Consider the following 19,221-nt stretch of genomic DNA (forward strand, 5'->3'; position numbering starts at 1 on the left):
TGAAATCTGTAGCCCAAAACACCAGCAATGTCTGATATGTTCAACAGAGGAAGCCACTTGTAATACTTACTTGGGAATAAGCCCCATTGAACACGATAGGGTTATCTGAGTAAGCATGTATAGAACTCAGCTGAGAGGTGTGCTGTAAAAATTGCAGTGCATTTATCAGCCTGATGCATAAAATGTATTTGGTTGTTTAAATGTCTATCTACCACTGTTCAACCATGTTCCTGGATATATGTAGTTCCTTTCTTCCTTTAGAAATGTAATCTTGGTGTCACTGAGTTGGTACATGATAGAAATTTCACATTTCCTTCTACAGAAAAAGATCTACAAGGGAAACTTCTCATGCTGGCTTTGGCCTGTGGGATACATATATACCAATCTACTCAAAGAAGTCTGTTTACATGGCACTAGTGCAGATTTGCAAAAAACGGCTTTTCTTGGATTCTGTGATTGTGTCAAGGAACATAAAGGTGACAAAAGATTAAGAGGGGCAGGTTTACTAGATCTCTTGAGCTACCGCTCTTCACCTGATGACCGTAAGTACCAAAGATTCAAATTTCCTCCTTCATGTTGAGTGTATGTAGACATATGGAGCTGTATCCTTAAAGCATCATGTTTCAGTTGATCTCATATAAATGAGCACAATTACTGCATTTGCACTGAAACACCTAATTGCCACCTATGCATTTTATGAATGATAGTTCCTCCTTCAGAAAATTCCAGATCAATGTCATATTATAAGAAAGGTTGACTATAGAATTTGTAAACCAGGAGCAGCTGAGACATTTCCTGATGTTTCACACCATATGAATTATGAACAGTGGCTTTAATTTTTTGTCTGTTAAATGTAAATACTGTGTTGTATTTATACCTTTGGCCTACATGTTACTTGTAATTATAATGATAAAAATGCATTTTTTAAAAAGTGCTCCAGATTTCAGGTTTATAGTAAAAAGGTATTGGTCTTGTTGGAAAATTAATTAATACAATATTGAACACACTTACTAGGGATGTAATGTGGCTTGTTTCTAAATAAATATACTTATGATCAAAGGAATATTCAAATTACAGCCCATGCTACTTTCAGTATGAACATAATAACTTCTAATTAACCACTTTAAAATGCGCCCTTAAGTAACATGAAAAGTTGGTGTGTCATATCTTCTGGAACAACAGAAAATCCTCTCCATGCTTTTACATACTTAACAAATCTCAAGCACGCATTAATTGAACAGGAAATTTACAATGTTTACTAGTGCTACTAGACAGAAAGAAAAGTCCAAGCATTTTAATGCACAGCTGACAAGACAGCTGATGCTACAATTTATTTTAGAGGATAGAGTTAAAGCATTTGTTAGATGATCAGCTGGGATCAGTATGTTTGGAAAACGATATGATTTGTCTGCAGTCAACTTTAGCTGTGGAACTGGTCTGGCTGTCAACTTGCAGTCCTCCCTTGGGTGCCATCTGACTAAGCAAACTGAGTTACTGCAGGGGTGTTGGCATTGTGAAAAAACATTCAGCTACATATCTTAAGTTACTGGGATGCGGTGGGTGGATAGGGGAAGGAGCAGCTTCTCAAATATCCTATGAGATTTGTACAAGATCACAGGCAACAATCCAATCTTGAAATAGAGTTTACTACTTGGGGGGGGGGAAATTGGTTTAAGCCATAAGAAAGTTTATTTTAAACTAGATGAGCACTGGCGCAGAGTCATCAAGGATCACAATCAATCTATTTTTTTGTAATATCCATGGCACATTATTGATAAAGAAGATGTGCTATTCGGAAAGTCATTTTAGCTTATGGAAGGCTTAAAAATAGGGACTTCAACACTTCAACACCTGTGATTTCAAGACAAAGGCTCACTTTTGATCCTACTTGTCTCTATTTTTATTTTTAGGATTGCAGTAACAGGGACATCTGGACTGAAGTTGAAGTTCAGATTCACAATTATGTTATCAGCAACTTCTATATACAGTAGTGTGAAAATGTGCATGTGTTAAAGTCAGTAATACTAGATGTGGAATGACAAAATTCGATTCATTCGGTAACCTGGCAGGAAAGAGCCATTCATTACCGAAGCACTAAGCCAAGTTTGGCAATTTACTTTGTTCACATATGTTAAGTGATATGATGGCACTTGAAAGCATAATTAATGAGCAATGGAAATGGAAGGAATACATGCTTGAAACCTGTTGAGTGAGGGGAAGTGGGATAGTGGCCATGTCAAGTGGTGCTGTTTGTTTCATTAAGGGTTCTTGCAATTTGACTATGGTAAGAAGGAAATGTGAGATTACTCATAGACTAACAACAAGCTAACTCTATGTAGGATTATGCTGGGCTTCAGCAGTCACAGCTTGAGGTCTTCCATGGAAGCCCATTTCTTGGGTAACTCTGTAATGTTATATTTCATTTGGCTATTCAAAGCCTTTTGGTATCTTGAAGTGGAGGCCAATAACATCTACTTGTGAAAATACTTTAGGGAAGTTTCTCCACCCCTCCTTTTATGGATAATTTATTTATTTATTTAGCACCTGCAGTAAACATGCAAGAGTACAACATGGCATAGCCGCTCCCCAAAGCCAGTATCACAAGGAAACTACAATTTAAATTTTGTCTGTTCAGGGAGATAATAGAGGAACAAGAATGGAAGGGATAGATTAGGGTAGCAGAGCAACCAGGATAGAGGAGGAATGGGAAAAGTCAGGCAAACAAGGAAGGAATAAACACAAGTGAATGCAGTTCTATTTTAGACTACTTTTAGTTGTTGGTGTGGGTTGTTGAGTTACATGGAAGAGGTAGCTGGGGAACGGGGAGGGAGAGAGAGGTGGCACCACGCAGATGAGAAGGACTTTCTGGGTTATGAAGCAGAAAGGGCAATGGGCAGAGTAAATTAAAGAAGGAGAACCCCAGAACTCATCTACCATTTCCTGTCCAACACAGTCATTCTAATAGCTGATCAACTGACAAAAACTGGTTTTAAGTAGCATGTGTTGAAACTGAGTCCATCATATCTAAATGAACCCTATAATGTGTGATTTGACATAGTAATAATAGCAATTTATTATTTATACCCCACCCATCTGGCCGGGTTTTCCCAGCCACTCTGGAATGCTCCCAACAGAATTGATGATGATGATAATGATGATGATAATAATAATAATAATAATAATAATTTAAAAAAACGATAAAACATCATACATTAAAAACTTCCCTAAACAGGGCTGCCTTCAGATGTCTTCTAAAAGTCAGATAGTTGTTTATTTCCTTGACATCTGATGGGAGGGTGCTCCACGGAGCGGGAGCCACTAATGGGAAGGCCCTCTGCCTGGTTCTCTGTAGCTTAACTTGTCGCAAGGAGGGAACTGCCAGAAGGCCCTCGGAGCTGGACCTCAGTGTACCTAAGCACCTTTTCTCCAAAGTGCACATTTCCTGATACCTTCCCAGGCATTCTCCCTTTAATCAGAAAATACTCATTTGCACAGGTAAATGCTACAATATCTTTGTGTGCCGTGAACATGAAAAGTGCACTAATCGTACTAGAAATGTGCCACCTCTGTGGTAAGGTATAGACATTTTCTGTGACCTGGATAGATTTGCAACAAGAACTTGGAAGCCAAGCTGACCTGAGAAAATCAGTCTAGGATAAATTATCAGCTCCTTGTTACATACACTGTAGTCAATAAGAGTGCAGCGACTACCTCAGAAACCTGATTTAGGTACATTCAGACTGCCATAGCACTAAATATTTCCCAACTCTGCTCTGTGAACACCCACTCTGCTGTAGCCATGGCAAACACTGGGATTGATTTAGCAAAGTTATTCTTGCTGGTATGTGCAATTTAGTTATTTGCAAGTCAGGGTAAAAACCCTGTTTGCTAGACCTTTGGCTTGGGAATAACCTACCTGTTGTGCAGGAAAATCATGTTGGTCAACCCTTTCCTTTGGAGGTAAATATCAACTTTGGGGGAAAGGAATGATTTTGCTGGTGTAGGGTTAAAGAGTTGAATACCTCCTTCCCTTTTGTGTGTCACCACCTTCCTGGCAAAAATCAGTCCAGAAGTAAATGAAAGCTCTGAGGAAAAAGAGCTGTTGCCAGCCCAAGTACTTATGGGGTTCGAGAGGAGTTCACAGAGGTTACAAGCACACATATGCCACATCAGCTAGGAAGAGGCTGATATCAAGGATACCATCAATTCAATGGAACCTATTCACTCATGGCTACAGGCATGCCAAGTGTCACGGTTTGGTTTATGTGTGATCGAAGTCCCGGTTGAGGACGTCAGGACCAGGGGCAAGATGGTGGGGTGGGAGCAGGAACGAGAGTCCAGAAACCAGGAGTCAGGAAGCCAGGAGTCAAGAAGCCAAGGGTCTGAGGGTCAGGAAGCAAGGAGTCACAAAGTCAAGGGTCCGAGGATCAGGAAGCAGGGAGTCAAGAAGCCAAGGTCCGAGGATCAGGAAGCAAGAAGCCAAACACAGCAAGGCAGGAAGCGTGTTGCTGTGGCAAAGAGCTGAAGGGAAATGCTGACCTTATATCCCTTCCCGGCTCTTGCCACAAGGTGCTGTGAGTTACCAATCGGCCTCACCTGTGCGGCTGCACCTTGCCTCTTCAGAACAAACTTAGGAAGGCCCCAGGCCTGCAAAGCCCTACAGGTCACAGGGCCTGGCTCCTGCACGCACTCCTGACACCAAGATGCTCAGGAACAGAGGCAGTATCATTCCTATCTGGCAGTTCTCATTCATAAGTCTTAATCCAGAGGATGGCAGATTCCTCATGTGCTCCGATGACATTCCAGGAATGGTATGGATAGCAGAACCAGTTATAAATCTCAGTTGATGCCAAGAAAGACAGTGCTAAAACAACATCTCGTGTTATGCTGCTTGCAACTCTTTGCCGGACAGTTCCCCTGCTATCCAGGACCTCTTGATCTCTGAATCTTGGACAGCTCCTTTTGCCTTTCTGGTTAGGCAGAATTTTGGACCAAACATTAGGGTTGAGAATCAGTGCTCTCATCTAATTGGGATTCCCTTACAGCTGCATTTTATTTAGTCTTGTTTGACCCTTAGATCAGGCTTCGCTGCAGTAATCAGGATATATGTCCAGGTCAGTAGAAAACATTATATCTCATTTTTGTCCTAAATAGATTTGGGGTCAGTTTTTGTTTGGGATAGTTCAAATGAAGTCTACAAAGAGACAATTAATCTTGTTAATTCTTCTCAAATGTAGTCCAGAACACACATTTATTTTTATGTGTTGAGCTTGATTTTGTGCATAATAGAGGAATACAGTCATTGCAAGTGAAAGATCATTATTGGTTTTTCCAGTCCATCTTAATATTTTGCTTGTGTACGTATAGTCCATGGATAAGTGGGTCAAAATGCCCTTTACATGCTCTTTGTCTTTCATTTTTGGTAAGGTAACAGGCCCCTTGCTCTCCTGTCAACGCTGAGATGAACTTTTAATCCTTTTTTTCTGCATCTTAACAAGATACATACTGCACGAAAAGCCTATTATTAACCTTCCTTTTCCCTCTAATAGTTGTGTGCATCTTAAATGATCTTCCCACATAGCAATGTCGATGACATCTGTCATAAAAGCTGAGACAAATATATGTATGCTTGATTTTAAAGGCTGCTTCTAAAAAGCATTGCCGCCGCCACTGTCAAACTTCAGAAATGTTATGGGGAAAAAATCAATGTCTTTGCTGTGCATCTGACCTCGATACATACAATTTTCATGTTTATCTTTTTGAGGCAGCCAGGAAACTTAAGTCTCGGCAGAGTTGAAGGGGAGCAGGGGTTTGGGAGCTTATCCAAACAATCCTACTAAACACGTCCCATCTGCATTTCCCTTGAATTGAATGATCCTGCCAAATCCTTTGGCAGTGACAGCTGTGATGTTCCCCCTCCTTAGTCGACACAGACGAAGATATGCCTGTATAGAAGGCAGCCCAGCTTTTGGAGGGAGGATAGGGCTGTGCTGTGTGTGCTCCTGCCCACTTTAAAAAATGGTGCCAGGTGTGTGTTTGTCTACTGCAAAGGGAGAGTACATTTTCTCATTCCCTGCTGTGCTGGAAGTAATCAGAGAGCTGGGTAAGAACTTTGTCCCTTTCACTAGCACAGGGGTCTGCAACCTGCAGCTCCGGAGCCGCATGTGGCTCTTTTACATCTTTGCCGCTGCTCCGGGGTGGATACTAGCGAGGGGGGGAGGCGCATTGTGCGCCCCGACACTCCTCACTGTGGCGGGCGCTGTACTGGCTGTGACGTCGCACGGGGGCGGTGCGTGCATTAGTCACGCACTGTCCCGACGTCACCTTCCCGCCCGCTGTCAGATCTCGGCTCCGGAGATATATTTGTTTTAAATGTCGCAATGGTTTTGCGGCCCCCAGTTGTTGTTTTTTCTTCGGAAACGGGTCCAAGTGGCTCTTTTTGTCTTAAAGGTTGCAGACCCCTGCACTAGCACTATCAAATGCAAGGAAGTGAAATCAACAGAACTCGCTCGGAGGGCTGCCACAGGGAACAGAAAAATCATCAAGCTTACAAGTGAGGAAGAAAGACTGGAGAGGTTTCATAAAATTGTGAGGTTCTGCTGTTTCTCACTACAGTTGTTGTCATTTGTCTGAAGACTATTAGATCAGACTCATTTGTAAGGCTATCTTAGGGTGTAGTTTAAAACAGAGCATCTTTGATTAGTGTTGGGAATGTTCTAATGTGTTATATCTGTCTTTCTAATTTAAAAGCCTTTGAGGCTGCAGCTAGAACTTCATTAAAGGGAATGGGGGGAAAGTACAAGGGAATTAAGAAACAGCTGTGGAACTATTTTTCCTTCTTCGTTAGAGATAGTTAATCAACTTGGACTAAGCCATTAAGTTATGAATTATGCACTTGAGATAAGTTGTGGGGAATGGTGAATAGGGATGGTTTTATCTTTCACTTTCTGTCAGTTTCAATTTTTTTTGGTCTTCGGTTCTTCACATATCTGCATCTCATTTATTTGCATTTTTGTTTTAAATCCTCATGAAAATTCGTCAGCATTTTAGTGTGAATTTCTCCTAATAAACAGATTTTTGAATCTGATGTACGCATTTCTGCCTGCAAATCCCCCTAATTCCACACATTGTTATGTATCTTTAGGTGCCTGGCAAAAACATTCCTTTTTAATCATGCCTTTGGCTTTAAACATTCCTTTTTAATCATGCCTTTGGCTTTAAACTATCTATGGCCTTTTCACATGGGTGCAATGTTTTAATGTAATTTAAAAAACCACAGACAGAATGATTATTTAGAGCAGGGGTTGTCAACCTAGTCCCTACTGCCCACTAGTGGGCGTTTCAAGATTCTAGGTGGGCGGTAGGGGGTTTTACGGCACAAGCTGAATCCTCCTTCTATCGAGCATTGGTGGGTGGTAAGGAAATTTTACCATCAAGAAAGATGCATTAGTGTGTGATAGGTATAAAAAGGTTGACTACCCCTGTTTTAGATCTTCCACCCACCCTTTATGCTGGCTTTAATATATGTATGTGCTTGCTTTTTGCTTAAAATACTGTAAGTCACTTTGAATTGCCGTGGCACAAAAGTGACCAACAAATTTAATAAATAATGATAATAATTTATATGTGTTACATTGAACAAATATATGCATTTCGGTGCATACTTTCTCCTAATGTGTGCATTTGGGTACACATTATTTGCATCACAAAATTTGGAGAAGCATGAATTTTGAAGGACAGCTGGGTTTTGCTTCATAAATTGTTTCAGAAAATGAGAATGATAGATTCACATTAAAATTCAAAATGAAATTAATTACTCCCCCCCCCCCATCCCTAGTGGCAAAATGTTTGGTTAGCATTTGTCTGTGTCTCAGGATACAATGGAAGAGTGCGCCTTTGTGGGTGAAGTCAAACCATTGGAGAGTTACAGCGCCTGTTGTGACTGTAGAGATGGATATGGATGTGTTTTGTTGCAGCTGGGGCAGATGAAGACATCCACTTCTGCTGACGCAGGAGTACCATGGTGTTTCTTCTTTCTGTGCTCCTCCCAGCGATCATTGCTCTTCTGGTCACTGCTGTGGATACACGGTCTGACTGTCTCCAGGTACTGTGGTCGTCTGCAGGGAATTCCCATATGGCAGGATTAATCTTGCCAGCCCTTAATATCACATTTGCAGGCATCTTTGTAAAGCATAGTGGGTCTGCCAACAGGCCTGGTAGCCTGAAGCCAGCTCCCTGTAGATCCTTGGGGATCCCGTCGTCTTCCATTCTGTGGACACGTCCAAGCCAGTGTAGACATCGCCGAGCCAAATAACTTTAATACAACAACCACTTTACATCTTATCTGTGCAGTGACATGCATGAAGGTCCCCAAGATCCTCCAATAGCGCTTATGCTTACCTTCAGTAGTGATTCATAAAAGAAAGAAACTGACTCACCAGTATGCGCTTGGTTTTCCCTAAACAGATGCTGTCAAATTATTGACCACTTCTGACCTTGCTTAGCTAATTAGATCTGACAAGATCACAGCCCGGGATACTCTGTCTGTGGCTCATTGAGACATAGATCTTTTTGGGTTGTCTGTTTACCTATGGCCATGCCATAGTGGGACCGAATAAAGCCTGTCAGAATTCCCATCACTCTACAAAATGCTTGTCTTGCTCCTACTTTGAAGAGTTCAGTTTTCAAATTTTGCTAAAAATGACAGGTCTCTCTGCCATTATCACTGTGTCATCAATCACATCAACAAAAGCTGGGCTCCCATGGAGAGCTTATTAAAGTCTGGGTTTAATATATTTCTTCTGCATTTATGTTAAAGATATTTACACATGTACACAGGCAAGTGGAAGTGTATATGTATGTGTGTGTGTGGACGGGAAAGAGTGTATGCGTACATGTGTGCGTCCGTATGTGTATATATATGAAAATACGAAGGGAAGCATTTGCAAAGCAGATAATAAATGTAGCTGTGCTTCCAATTTATGCTTTACCCACTGAAAGCCATTCACATAAAATGAACATATTAAACTTTAATGTAGAATGTTACACAAACGGGAGCGCCTATTGGTGTCTGGAAGGTATTATTACTATTTTATTTCATTTATGAATTGCCATGAAGCATCTCGAAGCAATTTTGCAATACACTAAAAGCCACATACAAAACAACTGCACATATAAAAACAATTTCAAATAAATTCAGATAATGACTAGAAGAAAAGATTCCGCTCGCTGAAAGAGAAAATTCTTCAACAAATGCCTAAAAGGCAATAAAGACAGTGCCTGTGATAGGTAATGGGTGAAAGTTTCCGAGGGCAGGTGCTGCCACACTAACAGCTGAGTTCTGTCATTGCCAACCCTACAGGTTGTCCTGTCCTGCAAAATGTAGTGATTGGTTAGTTGCGGGTGGCACTGTGGGTTAAACCACAGAGCCTAGGACTTTCTGATCAGAAGGTCGGCAGTTCGAATCCCCATGACGGGGTGAGCTCCCGTTGCTCGGTCCCTGCTCCTGCCAACCTAGCAGTTCGAAAGCACGTCAAAGTGCAAGTAGATAAATAGGTACCGCTCCAGCGGGAAGGTAAATGGTATTTCCGTGCACTGCTCTGGTTCGCCAGAAGCGGCTTAGTCATGCTGGCCACATGACCTGGAAGCTGTACACCGGCTCCCTTGGCCAATAAAGCGAAGTGAGCGCCGCAGCCCCAGAGTCGGCCACAACTGGACCTAATGGTCAGGTGTCCCTTTACCTTTAACTTTATAAGGGATGAGAAGATCTTTTAGGTATCCTGGCCGCAAGCTGTATAAGTCTGTGTACACCACAGCCAGCACCTTGAACTCAACCCAACAGCTAATTGGCAGACTCCACCATTCTTTCAGCTGGGCGATGATCGTATTCTGTCTCGGTGAAAAATCAACTAACCACAGTTTGCACTAGCTAAAGCTTCTGGGTCACCTTCGAAGTCAGTCCCACACAGAGTGCATTGCCGTGATCCAGACTGGAGGTTACTAGCCCATGTATGAGAGTGAATGGGTTGTTCCGGTCCAGAAATGGCCACAGCTGTTTTACCAGCCACAGCTGATAAGACACTCCTAGCCACTGAGATCACCTGGGTCTTTAGTGACAGAGATGGATCCAGGAGCACTTCCTGATGAGGACCCTGCTCCTTCTGGGAGTGTATGATCTCATAATTGCAGTTAACCAATTATCTGCACTCGGGGACCAATCACACACAGCACCTCCATCTTGCCATGATTCAGAGTCAGCTTGTTAGCCCTCATCCAGCCCACGACCGAGTCCAGGTATCAGAGCTTGCATGGTTTCAATTGTCACAGAGGAATAGAGCTGGGTCCCATCAGCATATTGATGACACCTTGCCCTAAGGTCTGTACTGTATGTAGGTAAAGGTAAAGGGACCCCTGACCATTAGGTCCAGTTGTGACCGACTCTGGGGTTGCGGCACTCATCTCACTTTATTGGCCGAGGGAGCCGGTGTACAGCTTCCAGGTCATGTGGCCAGCATGACTAAGCCACTTCTGGCGAACCAGAGCAGTGCACGGAAACGCTGTTTCCTTCCCACCGGAGCGGTACCTATTTATCTACTTGCACTTTGACGTGCTTTCGAACTGCTAGGTTGGCAGGAGCTGGGACCGAGCAACGGGAGCTCACCCCGTCGCTGGGATTCGAACCGCCGACCTTCTGATCAGCAAGTCCTAGGCTCTGTGGTTTAACCCACAGCGCCCCCACGTCCCTAAGGAATGCCTAAATAAGTGACCTATTTTTTTTAAAAAAAAATCTGTGCCAGTTTATTCCAATAAGTATTCTCATATTTCAAGCCTCTGGTTCTGTTGAGCCAAATAAGGTATGATGGAATATTTCCTCAATCTAATTTTACTATCTAGGATCCTTCCCCCCCCCTTTCTGTTTTCAATAAAGATTATTGACACTACGGACTGATATCAGTACAAATATTTTTGTGACAGGACAGGAGCCATAAAGTTAGCTCCTACAGAAGAGGCCACACGTTTCTGCTAGAGGTCTTGTTGCCTGTTGAAGATGGTTACACCGCAGCAACAAATTCGTCCTTATTTATTTTAAGTTGGGTCAACGCATGGAAGGAATGCTTTATGTTCCAAACGTCTTAGTCCTGACGCTGGTGTTGGAGAGGTATGGGAGAGGAGGAACACCTGCAGCATTACTAAATACATTTCTTGTTTCTCAGTGGTTACTCGATTAGCAGCGAGCAGAAAACTTGAATTAGAATATGAAAGGAATCGTTTTCCTTTTCATATTCCTTGAATACCTAATGGATCTTTCTTCTTTAACTTTCTTTCTTTTCAAAGAGCTTTTGTTGCGGAGGCTTTTTATACCCTACCCTCCACCTCCAGCATATTCACTTGCTGAGCTGTCAAGGGCATATATGTCTTCCAATATATAAAGCAACATTTTTGATAGCTGTCACCAGGTCATGCAAAGCAGAACTGAAGAGGGAGCCTTGCAATACTGCTGGGGACCCTGGATGACTAGTTTCATAACAGATTTCTCTCAATGTCTAGACATTATTATTAGATTGCAGGCCCCCCCCCTTTTTATGACAGTCCTAACATATTGCCATCTGTTTGTCTCTGTAAGCAGGAATATATACCATTGATTGATTGATTGATTGATTGATTGATTGATTGATTGATTGCAATAAATACAAGGACTTCTATAGTACAGGCCCTCTTTGTCAATCTTTTCTATTCAGGAATAAGTAATGTAGCTTAATTCAAGCGGGAAAAGAGCCGTATGGCTAATGATGAGTGGATTTATAAATCCATTTATGAGTGGCTAGAATATAGTAGGTCTGCAATACTTGTAATTTCATTGCATGGATTTCGAGACAGGCTGTATGTAGGCTGATGACGGCTCTGTTGTGCTTGCAATAACCTATCATTGACTCAGCAAAGTTCTTTTTTATTATTATCATTCCAAGGGCTGTATTTACCTTTAGCCAACCCATGCTAGGGTTGAGGGTGGTCACCCACACTCTTGCATCTACCTACAAGTCCCCCCTCTTCAGCTGGCATACCAGCAAAGTGGTGGTGGGGGGGGACTATCACATTGTTTCTTTCTTTTAACAGCTGCTGTCAAAATTGGTGGGATCATGAGTGGGGCAGGAATTTGCTTTGGGACCAAACTCCTTATTTAGAGTAAAGATGATTCGGGGATAGTTTGTAACATTTTCACCATCTTTTGGGTGAAGCCTTGTTGGTAAGAACTCCATATTTTCCTGTTAGTTTTCAACGTATACAAGGAGTGTTGGCATTCCTGGAAAATGAGATTCTAGCTCTGCATCTGCTGTAACTTAGAAGGGCGAGGAATTCCTCTAATGGAAACATTTCAAGGAGCGTCTCTACCCCCATTGTTCAGCCTGGACACTGAGGTCCAGCTCCAAGGGACTTCTGGCGGTTTCCTCCCTGTGAGAAGTGAGGTTACAGGGAACCAGGCAGAGGGCCTTCTCAGTAGTGGCGCCCACCCTGTGGAATGCCCTCCCATCAGATGTCAAAGAGATAAATAACTACCTGACATTTAGAAGACATCTGAAGGCAGCCCTGTTCGGGGAAGTTTTTGATGTTTGATGTTTTATCGTGCTTTTGATTCTGTTGGGAGCCACCCAGAGTGTCTAGGGAAACCCAGCCAGATGGGCGGGGTATAAATGTTAAATTATTATTATTATTATTTATTCAGATATCCAGCCCATTATTAAATTCCTGTCTAGCTGCTGTTTATAACTGCAAAACAAGTGTGAGTACATTTGAATATTAAAACTAGAGCGCCGGTGGCAGATGACCCATTCTGAAGCTGACCGGACAGGGGTTAGAGCTCAATGTCGAGCCTACCAAGTGGCGGTAGCGACGGCGAAGAAGACTTTCTTCACCGCCTCTATTGCATCTGCAGAAAACAGCAGCAGGAGACTTTTGCAGGTGGTTCGTAATTTAGCGGAACCACCTGCTACATCGGGGCCCAGTATGGGCCACATGATCTCCTGCAATGATTTTGCAAGGTTTTTTGCAGATAAAGTCGCTCAGATTCAGGAAGGTGTAGACGCCACCATGGGAGCAGGGCCGGGGCGGGAGAGTGCCAGAGTCCTGTCTAGTCAAATTGCGTGGGATCAGTTCCAATCTGTTACCTCCGAGGATGTGGACAGGCTGCTTGGATGAGTGAAACCAACCACCTGTCTCCTTGATCCTTGCCCATCCTGGCTTATAAAAGCTAGCCAGGAAGGGCTGGGCGATGGGCTTCGTGGGGTGGTGAATGTTTCCCTCCATGAGGGAGCTTTCCCAGACCCGCTGAAAGAGGCGGTTATTAAACCGCTTCTTAAAAAAACATCTTTAGATGCGGCCACGATGGCCAACTATCGCCCAGTCTCAAATCTTCCATTCTTGGGCAAGGTGATTGAGCGACTGGTTTCTGAACAACTCCAGGCACGCCTGGAAGAAGCGGACCATTTGGATCCCTTCCAGTCAGGATTCAGGCCTCATCATGGGACTGAAACTGCCTTGGTCGCACTGGTTGATGATCTCCGGCGGGCTAGGGACAAAGGTGAGAGCTGTTTCCTAGTTCTGCTGGATCTCTCAGCGGCGTTTGATACCATCAACCATAACACCCTTCTGGACCGTCTAGAGGGGCTGGAAGCTGGGGGCACTGTTATACAGTGGTTCAGCTCCTTTCTCAATCAATCAATCAATCAATCAATCAATCAATCAGGAGAGACCCAAGCAGCTCCAAATTCACATTGAACTCCAGTGTGGATGTGCCCTTGGATGCACACATGCGCAGTATAGATGGACATGTCATGGACAGTCATGGACATGTGGTAACAAAGGAGAGGCACTGGTGAAAATTCCAGCCCTTTCTGACCTTTAGAATCATTTTAGAATTATAGAATTGGAAGGGACCACAAGTGTCATCTAGAGATTAAGAGTCTCATGTTCTACTGACTGAACTACCTCTCTCTCTCTTTTACTTGTGAATTTTGATGGGTGATCACCAATGCTGGGAAGATGTTAAATGTACCGATGAAAACTTATGGTTGTCAATACAGTGGTACCTTGGTTCTTGAATTTAATCCGTTCCAGAAGTCCCTTCGAAAACCAAGGAGCTTCCTGCACTCAATCAGAAGCCGTGGAAGCCGCGTTGGATGTTTGGTTCTGAAAAACATTCGCAAACCAGAACACTCACTTCCAGGTTTGCGGTGTTAGGGAGCCGATTTGTTCGGAAGCCAAGCCGTTCGACTGCCAAGGTACCACTGTAATGGGAGCTCAACTCTTTGAACAGCCCAGTCAAGATCTCTCTTGAAATTCCCTACCCTTTCTTAAGTTAGTGTATCGTTCATAAAAAAAATGCCACATCTTGAGCTACCCTGTGATTCCAACAAAGGCTTTAGGGCTTCCATTCTGCTGCTGCTTCCATTCCCTTAAGATTACATGCAAGCATCTCCTCTTCTGCACCATATGTGTTTAAATGGACTAGGAATCTATTTTTACGGGCAACTGTTGCTTTGCACTTCTCATTGGGGAAAGGGAATAGAAGGTGATCTCTTCTGTGTTACTAGGGCAAATCATGTTGAGAATGTGAATCAACTTACAAGGTAGGCATGTGCTGAAGCCTTCAGACTTCATCACATCTCAGAGTTTACATATTCCAGTCTATGTTATCAACATGATGGTTTCATCCTGTAACTAACTTGGCCCAGGGTTTTAAAAACATCCTTACTTGAGTTGTTTTTTTAAACCAAGTTTCTCAGATAGACTTGACTTCATATCTGCATCATCATCTTGCTTATGACTTTCCATTACATTCCAGGTATAAACATAGCCCCATTTCTGCCCATTCGTTGATGTAACCTGGCTACCTCCGGTATGTAATTCTTACCTGAAACCTGGACAATCTTGGCTTCACTTCTGTGAAAACTGTATCCAAACAAACATACGGTTCCCTTCTGCTTTGATTCATCATCTTGCTGTACTCACTCTTTAGATGCAATTTTAGGACTTCAATGCTTGTATCACAATGTCCAAAAGCATTTCAAGATTCAGTCTGGATGAAAGTAATTTGGATTGCCTGCCAGGCCTGTGTGGCGCCATTTCCTCATTCATATGCTCAGCATGAACTCATCCATTCTTGTCTAATTAATCTTCCACAGTTTTTTTTTTATCTGCCTATGGTTGTCAGTATTTCTATGCTTCCTTGTTCTCTGTATATTATCTTAAAAGTAAAATATCACCTCCTCAGCCAAAAGACTGATTAAATGCCATCTCTTAATAGTTCCCTATTAGGGCTGTGATCTGCGAACAAGTTGAGTGAAGATTTTCAGGAAAGTAAGCTGCTGTATAGCTTAAACCTATCCATTTTCACTCAGTCCCACTGAGTTCAAGATGTCTTCAAGTAATTACGCATTATATGCATTTTATATAATGGAAGCCTTACATTTTGATTCTGTGCACGTCTACTTGGAAGTAATTCACATTGCATTCGATTAGGCTTACTCCTAAGTAAGTGTACACACGGATGCAGCTACAGAGCAAGTTTCCTAGGAAGCAAATCCCATAGATTCTAACTGGACTTACTCCCTAGTAGTAGCTTAGAATTGCAGCCTTGACATCTTTGGGTATGACCTACAATCTTTTCCTATAAGAAAAGATACCTGTTCCTTTCAAGCTTTGTCAAGATTTTCATCCCTGAAAGATAATTGAGAGAAGCATTACTGAGAACTCCTGCTATGGAAGATGAGTCTGTGGTGATCATGACCAGTGACTTTTTAATGTAACACACAGGCTTCATTCATTTCTGAGGCAGCCAGCTAATGTATTTAATGTCTAAAGATTCACATGTAAATTGTGCAAGTTATTAATGCAGTTTCCCCGCAAGTTTTATTGGCTCTCACATGGTTCACAATGGAACTATTGTGCTCACAGTGGGTAAGAAATGGAAAAAAATGCTCGATGTGATATTCTTTGGACTTTTTGTGTGAGAACATTAACAGCTGTCAATTGCTTTCACACCTTGTTTCTGGGTTTCTTGTGGTCACAGGAGTGACTTATCCACTGGAGCAGAGTCACAATAGTCCCCCAGCAGCAGAGTTGCTCCAGCTTACAGGGAGAGCCAAGGCGGTGAGAGCAGAGCTGCTGGGACACACTTGTGAGAGCCCTAGATGGGCTCAATGTGATCTGGAAAGCCGCAGTTGCAGTGATGCTATTGTTGTGGCTCTGACTCACTGGGCAAGTCACTCCTGCTTGGTCATCTGGTTGGCCATTTGGGAAATAGTGGCTCGGACTCAGTAGGCATTGGGCTGACTATGGATTCATTTATGTCCTTATTTTAAACACAGTTTGCCGTCCTGCCTTTATTCTCATCCTCAAGCTATGGTCAAGTATGCCTCATGAAAAGATCAGCAATCCTGAAGGGGGGAGTTCTATGGAAGTAAAAGGCTTGTTAAAAAAAAAAAAAGATGGCGGCCCAGTAAAATCCCACTTTTGGCAGAAGTGGTAGTGCCTCATATATTGCCTTGGGCATCAATGGGCCAAAACTCTGCTCCTTGGACTGTTGGCTTGATCGAGCAAGAATTCATATCTCCTAATCAGCTGTTGACCGGGCAGCCCCTTCTCCTTTGGAGTACTGCTAGCTGAAATGTATTTACATGAAGGATGCGTTTAAAGAGTAGTCAATTGCTGCATACAAAGGCAGACTTCCTTTTCATTTCTATGAAGGGGTTTTGCTGCATGCATGCATGCGTAGGGCTTATTTGGACATGCAGGACATTCACTTCCTGTGAGAAGAGAATTCCCTGTATGCACCTGAGTATTGCATGTACATCAGAACAACTGGATTGCAGCCACTGCAGCCTAGTAGCTAGGAATTTCAGACTGTGCAATTTTTCATTTATCATATTTATAATGCAAACAAAAGGTTGCCATTTTTTAATGGTTCTAGATTGGTGTTATTTTACTGAAATATTCTTTGTATCTGTGGATAGGATTTCCAAAGAAGGGTTATTACTATTCAGTCATAACCAACAGCACTATCAGGAGAAGGCATTTTTTAAGTGATAGCAGGGCCCATATGACAAATATGGTAATGACAAATATGTGGTACATATTTGTTGCATACAGTGGTTATTATTACAGGTAGGTAGCCGTGTTGGTCTGCCGTAGTCGAAACAAAATAAAATAAAATAAAATAAAAAAATTCCTTCCAGTAGCACCTTAGAGACCAACTAAGTTTGTTATTGGTATGAGCTTTTGTGTGTATCTGAAGAAGTGTGCTAGCACACGAAAGCTCATACCAGTAACAAACTTAGTTGGTCTCTAAGGTACTACTGGAAGCGGTTATTATGTTTTCTGTATCTTCTGGGTGTAGATGCTCTACCAAAAGAAGCAAAACCAAAATGCCACAATCCTCTATATTTCTTTTGCACAACCTCAACTGAGTGCAGGGCAACCCTATACATGTCTGTGCAGAAGTAATCCACATTGAATTGCACCAAGTTTTCAGGTTCAATCCCTGTATGGGACAGCTGCATATTCCTGCATTTCCGGGGATTGGACTACATAGTCCTCAGGGTCCCTCGCAGCTCTACGATTCTCTGAATTTAGCTGCTTACTTCCAGACAGGCTTGCAACCGGCATTGTCTATATACATTTTAGAATGTATCTAACCGCCTGATTCAGTATGGTGAGGAGAACTTCCTCTTAGCGAAGGGGCATGCTTTAAATTGCCGTTGACATTCATAAGAGTGAAAGATGTGGAGCTCCATTTCTGGAGACAGTCAGCACATTAGAGTAGCAGGCCTCTGAAGAGATGACTGATGTTTCCTCAACATTTGTTATATTCCCTGTTCTAATTAGGAGGGCATGTCGGGAATACTGCTAATGACAAGGTAACATGATGTAAGGCAGGAGGAGAAAATATTTTAAGGATGAGCACAGTCATTTAACATGCTCTCATCTTTTTGACACTTCAAATATTGTTACGTTTGTGTGTGTGTGTTTCTAGCATTTCTGTTTTCAGCTGGAAAGGGAAGAGCTATATTTTCCTCTACAAACGGAACAATTGCATGCTGAGAAGGCCTGGGATCAAACCACTTTCACAAGCCTAGCATATTCTTCACACCTAATATAATAGCTGCATAAACATAAATATTGTGTACAAGCATCTTTTCATGAAAAAAATAAGCCAAGGCAGCTTCTTTTGATATCCTCCTAATCTTCTTTCTCCTTCAGCTACTTATTTATCTTTTGACAATTCCTTCGTGCCACCTTCAGCAAACAAAATCCATGAACTGAAAGATTTTATTATTATGTTTCAGAATTAAACACCTGGCAGCATGAATTCAATAAGCCTCTGTTCTCTGTATCCAGGGCCGGCTCTACCATTTGGCAGTGTGAAGCAACCACCTCAGTGACTTGATTTCGGGTACAGTGGTACCTTGGGTTAAAAACACCTCAGGTTACAAACACTTTGGTTACAGACTCCGCTTAACCTGGAAGTAGTACCTCGGGTTAAGAACTTTACCTCAGGATGAGAACAGAAATTGTTGCGGCGGCAGCGCGGCAGCAGCGGGAGGCCCCATTAGCTAAAATGGTACCTCAGGTTAAGAACTGAGTAGAATACTTCAGTCCAGCAATGCTTCTCCCAGTGGACGTGTGCCACTCAAGTGTGTCACTTTTCTTGTTTTTCTGTGGTGTCACATGAAGTGTGTTTGAGAAAACCCAATCACACAGAATCAAAAGAACTTATTCAGAGGACATAGTATTTTTCCCCCCTGTTCAGTAAACCTTTGGTTCTGCATATTGATGGTGGTTTTGGTGGTGGTGGTGGTGATAACAGTAATAATAAGCTATGGTTTTTATTTTCAATGAGAAAAAGTAAAATTATATTTAAAAGTAAAAATCCTGTTAAAATCTTGTAGAAGTAAATATTGGGGGAAAGCTGCTATCTCTCTCCCCCCCCCATTAACTTTAAATCATACAACTAAAAACTAACGTTAAGGGTTTTTGGGATGTTTTTCTTACCCCATCAAAAAGCTTGTAAGAACACTGTCCATAATTATAAAAAAGTTCCAAAACATTACATGGCTTGTGCCAACCTACTCACACTTCCTTTACGTTCCTTTACCATTTGTTTGTGAGAAATCTATGGATTTTTTTACTACCGCAATCCGCTAACATTGGTTGGGTTCAATAGTA

At 42.3% G+C, this 19,221-nt stretch overlaps 1 protein-coding gene across 1 annotated transcript in view; it reads left to right on the top strand.

Annotated features, from left to right (window-relative positions):
- The window catches only part of TMEM232 (transmembrane protein 232), a 153,345-nt gene that overhangs the window by 63,879 nt on the left and 70,245 nt on the right, over window positions 1-19,221 (top strand). The window contains exon 10 of the mRNA XM_028748943.2: window positions 323-542. Coding sequence (XP_028604776.2) covers window positions 323-542 — 220 coding nt within the window. The remainder of the gene's footprint in view (window positions 1-322; window positions 543-19,221) is intronic.

Source organism: Podarcis muralis, chromosome 11, assembly GCF_964188315.1.
Source record: "Podarcis muralis chromosome 11, rPodMur119.hap1.1, whole genome shotgun sequence".
In the NCBI taxonomy this organism is placed as follows: Eukaryota; Metazoa; Chordata; class Lepidosauria; order Squamata; family Lacertidae; genus Podarcis; species Podarcis muralis.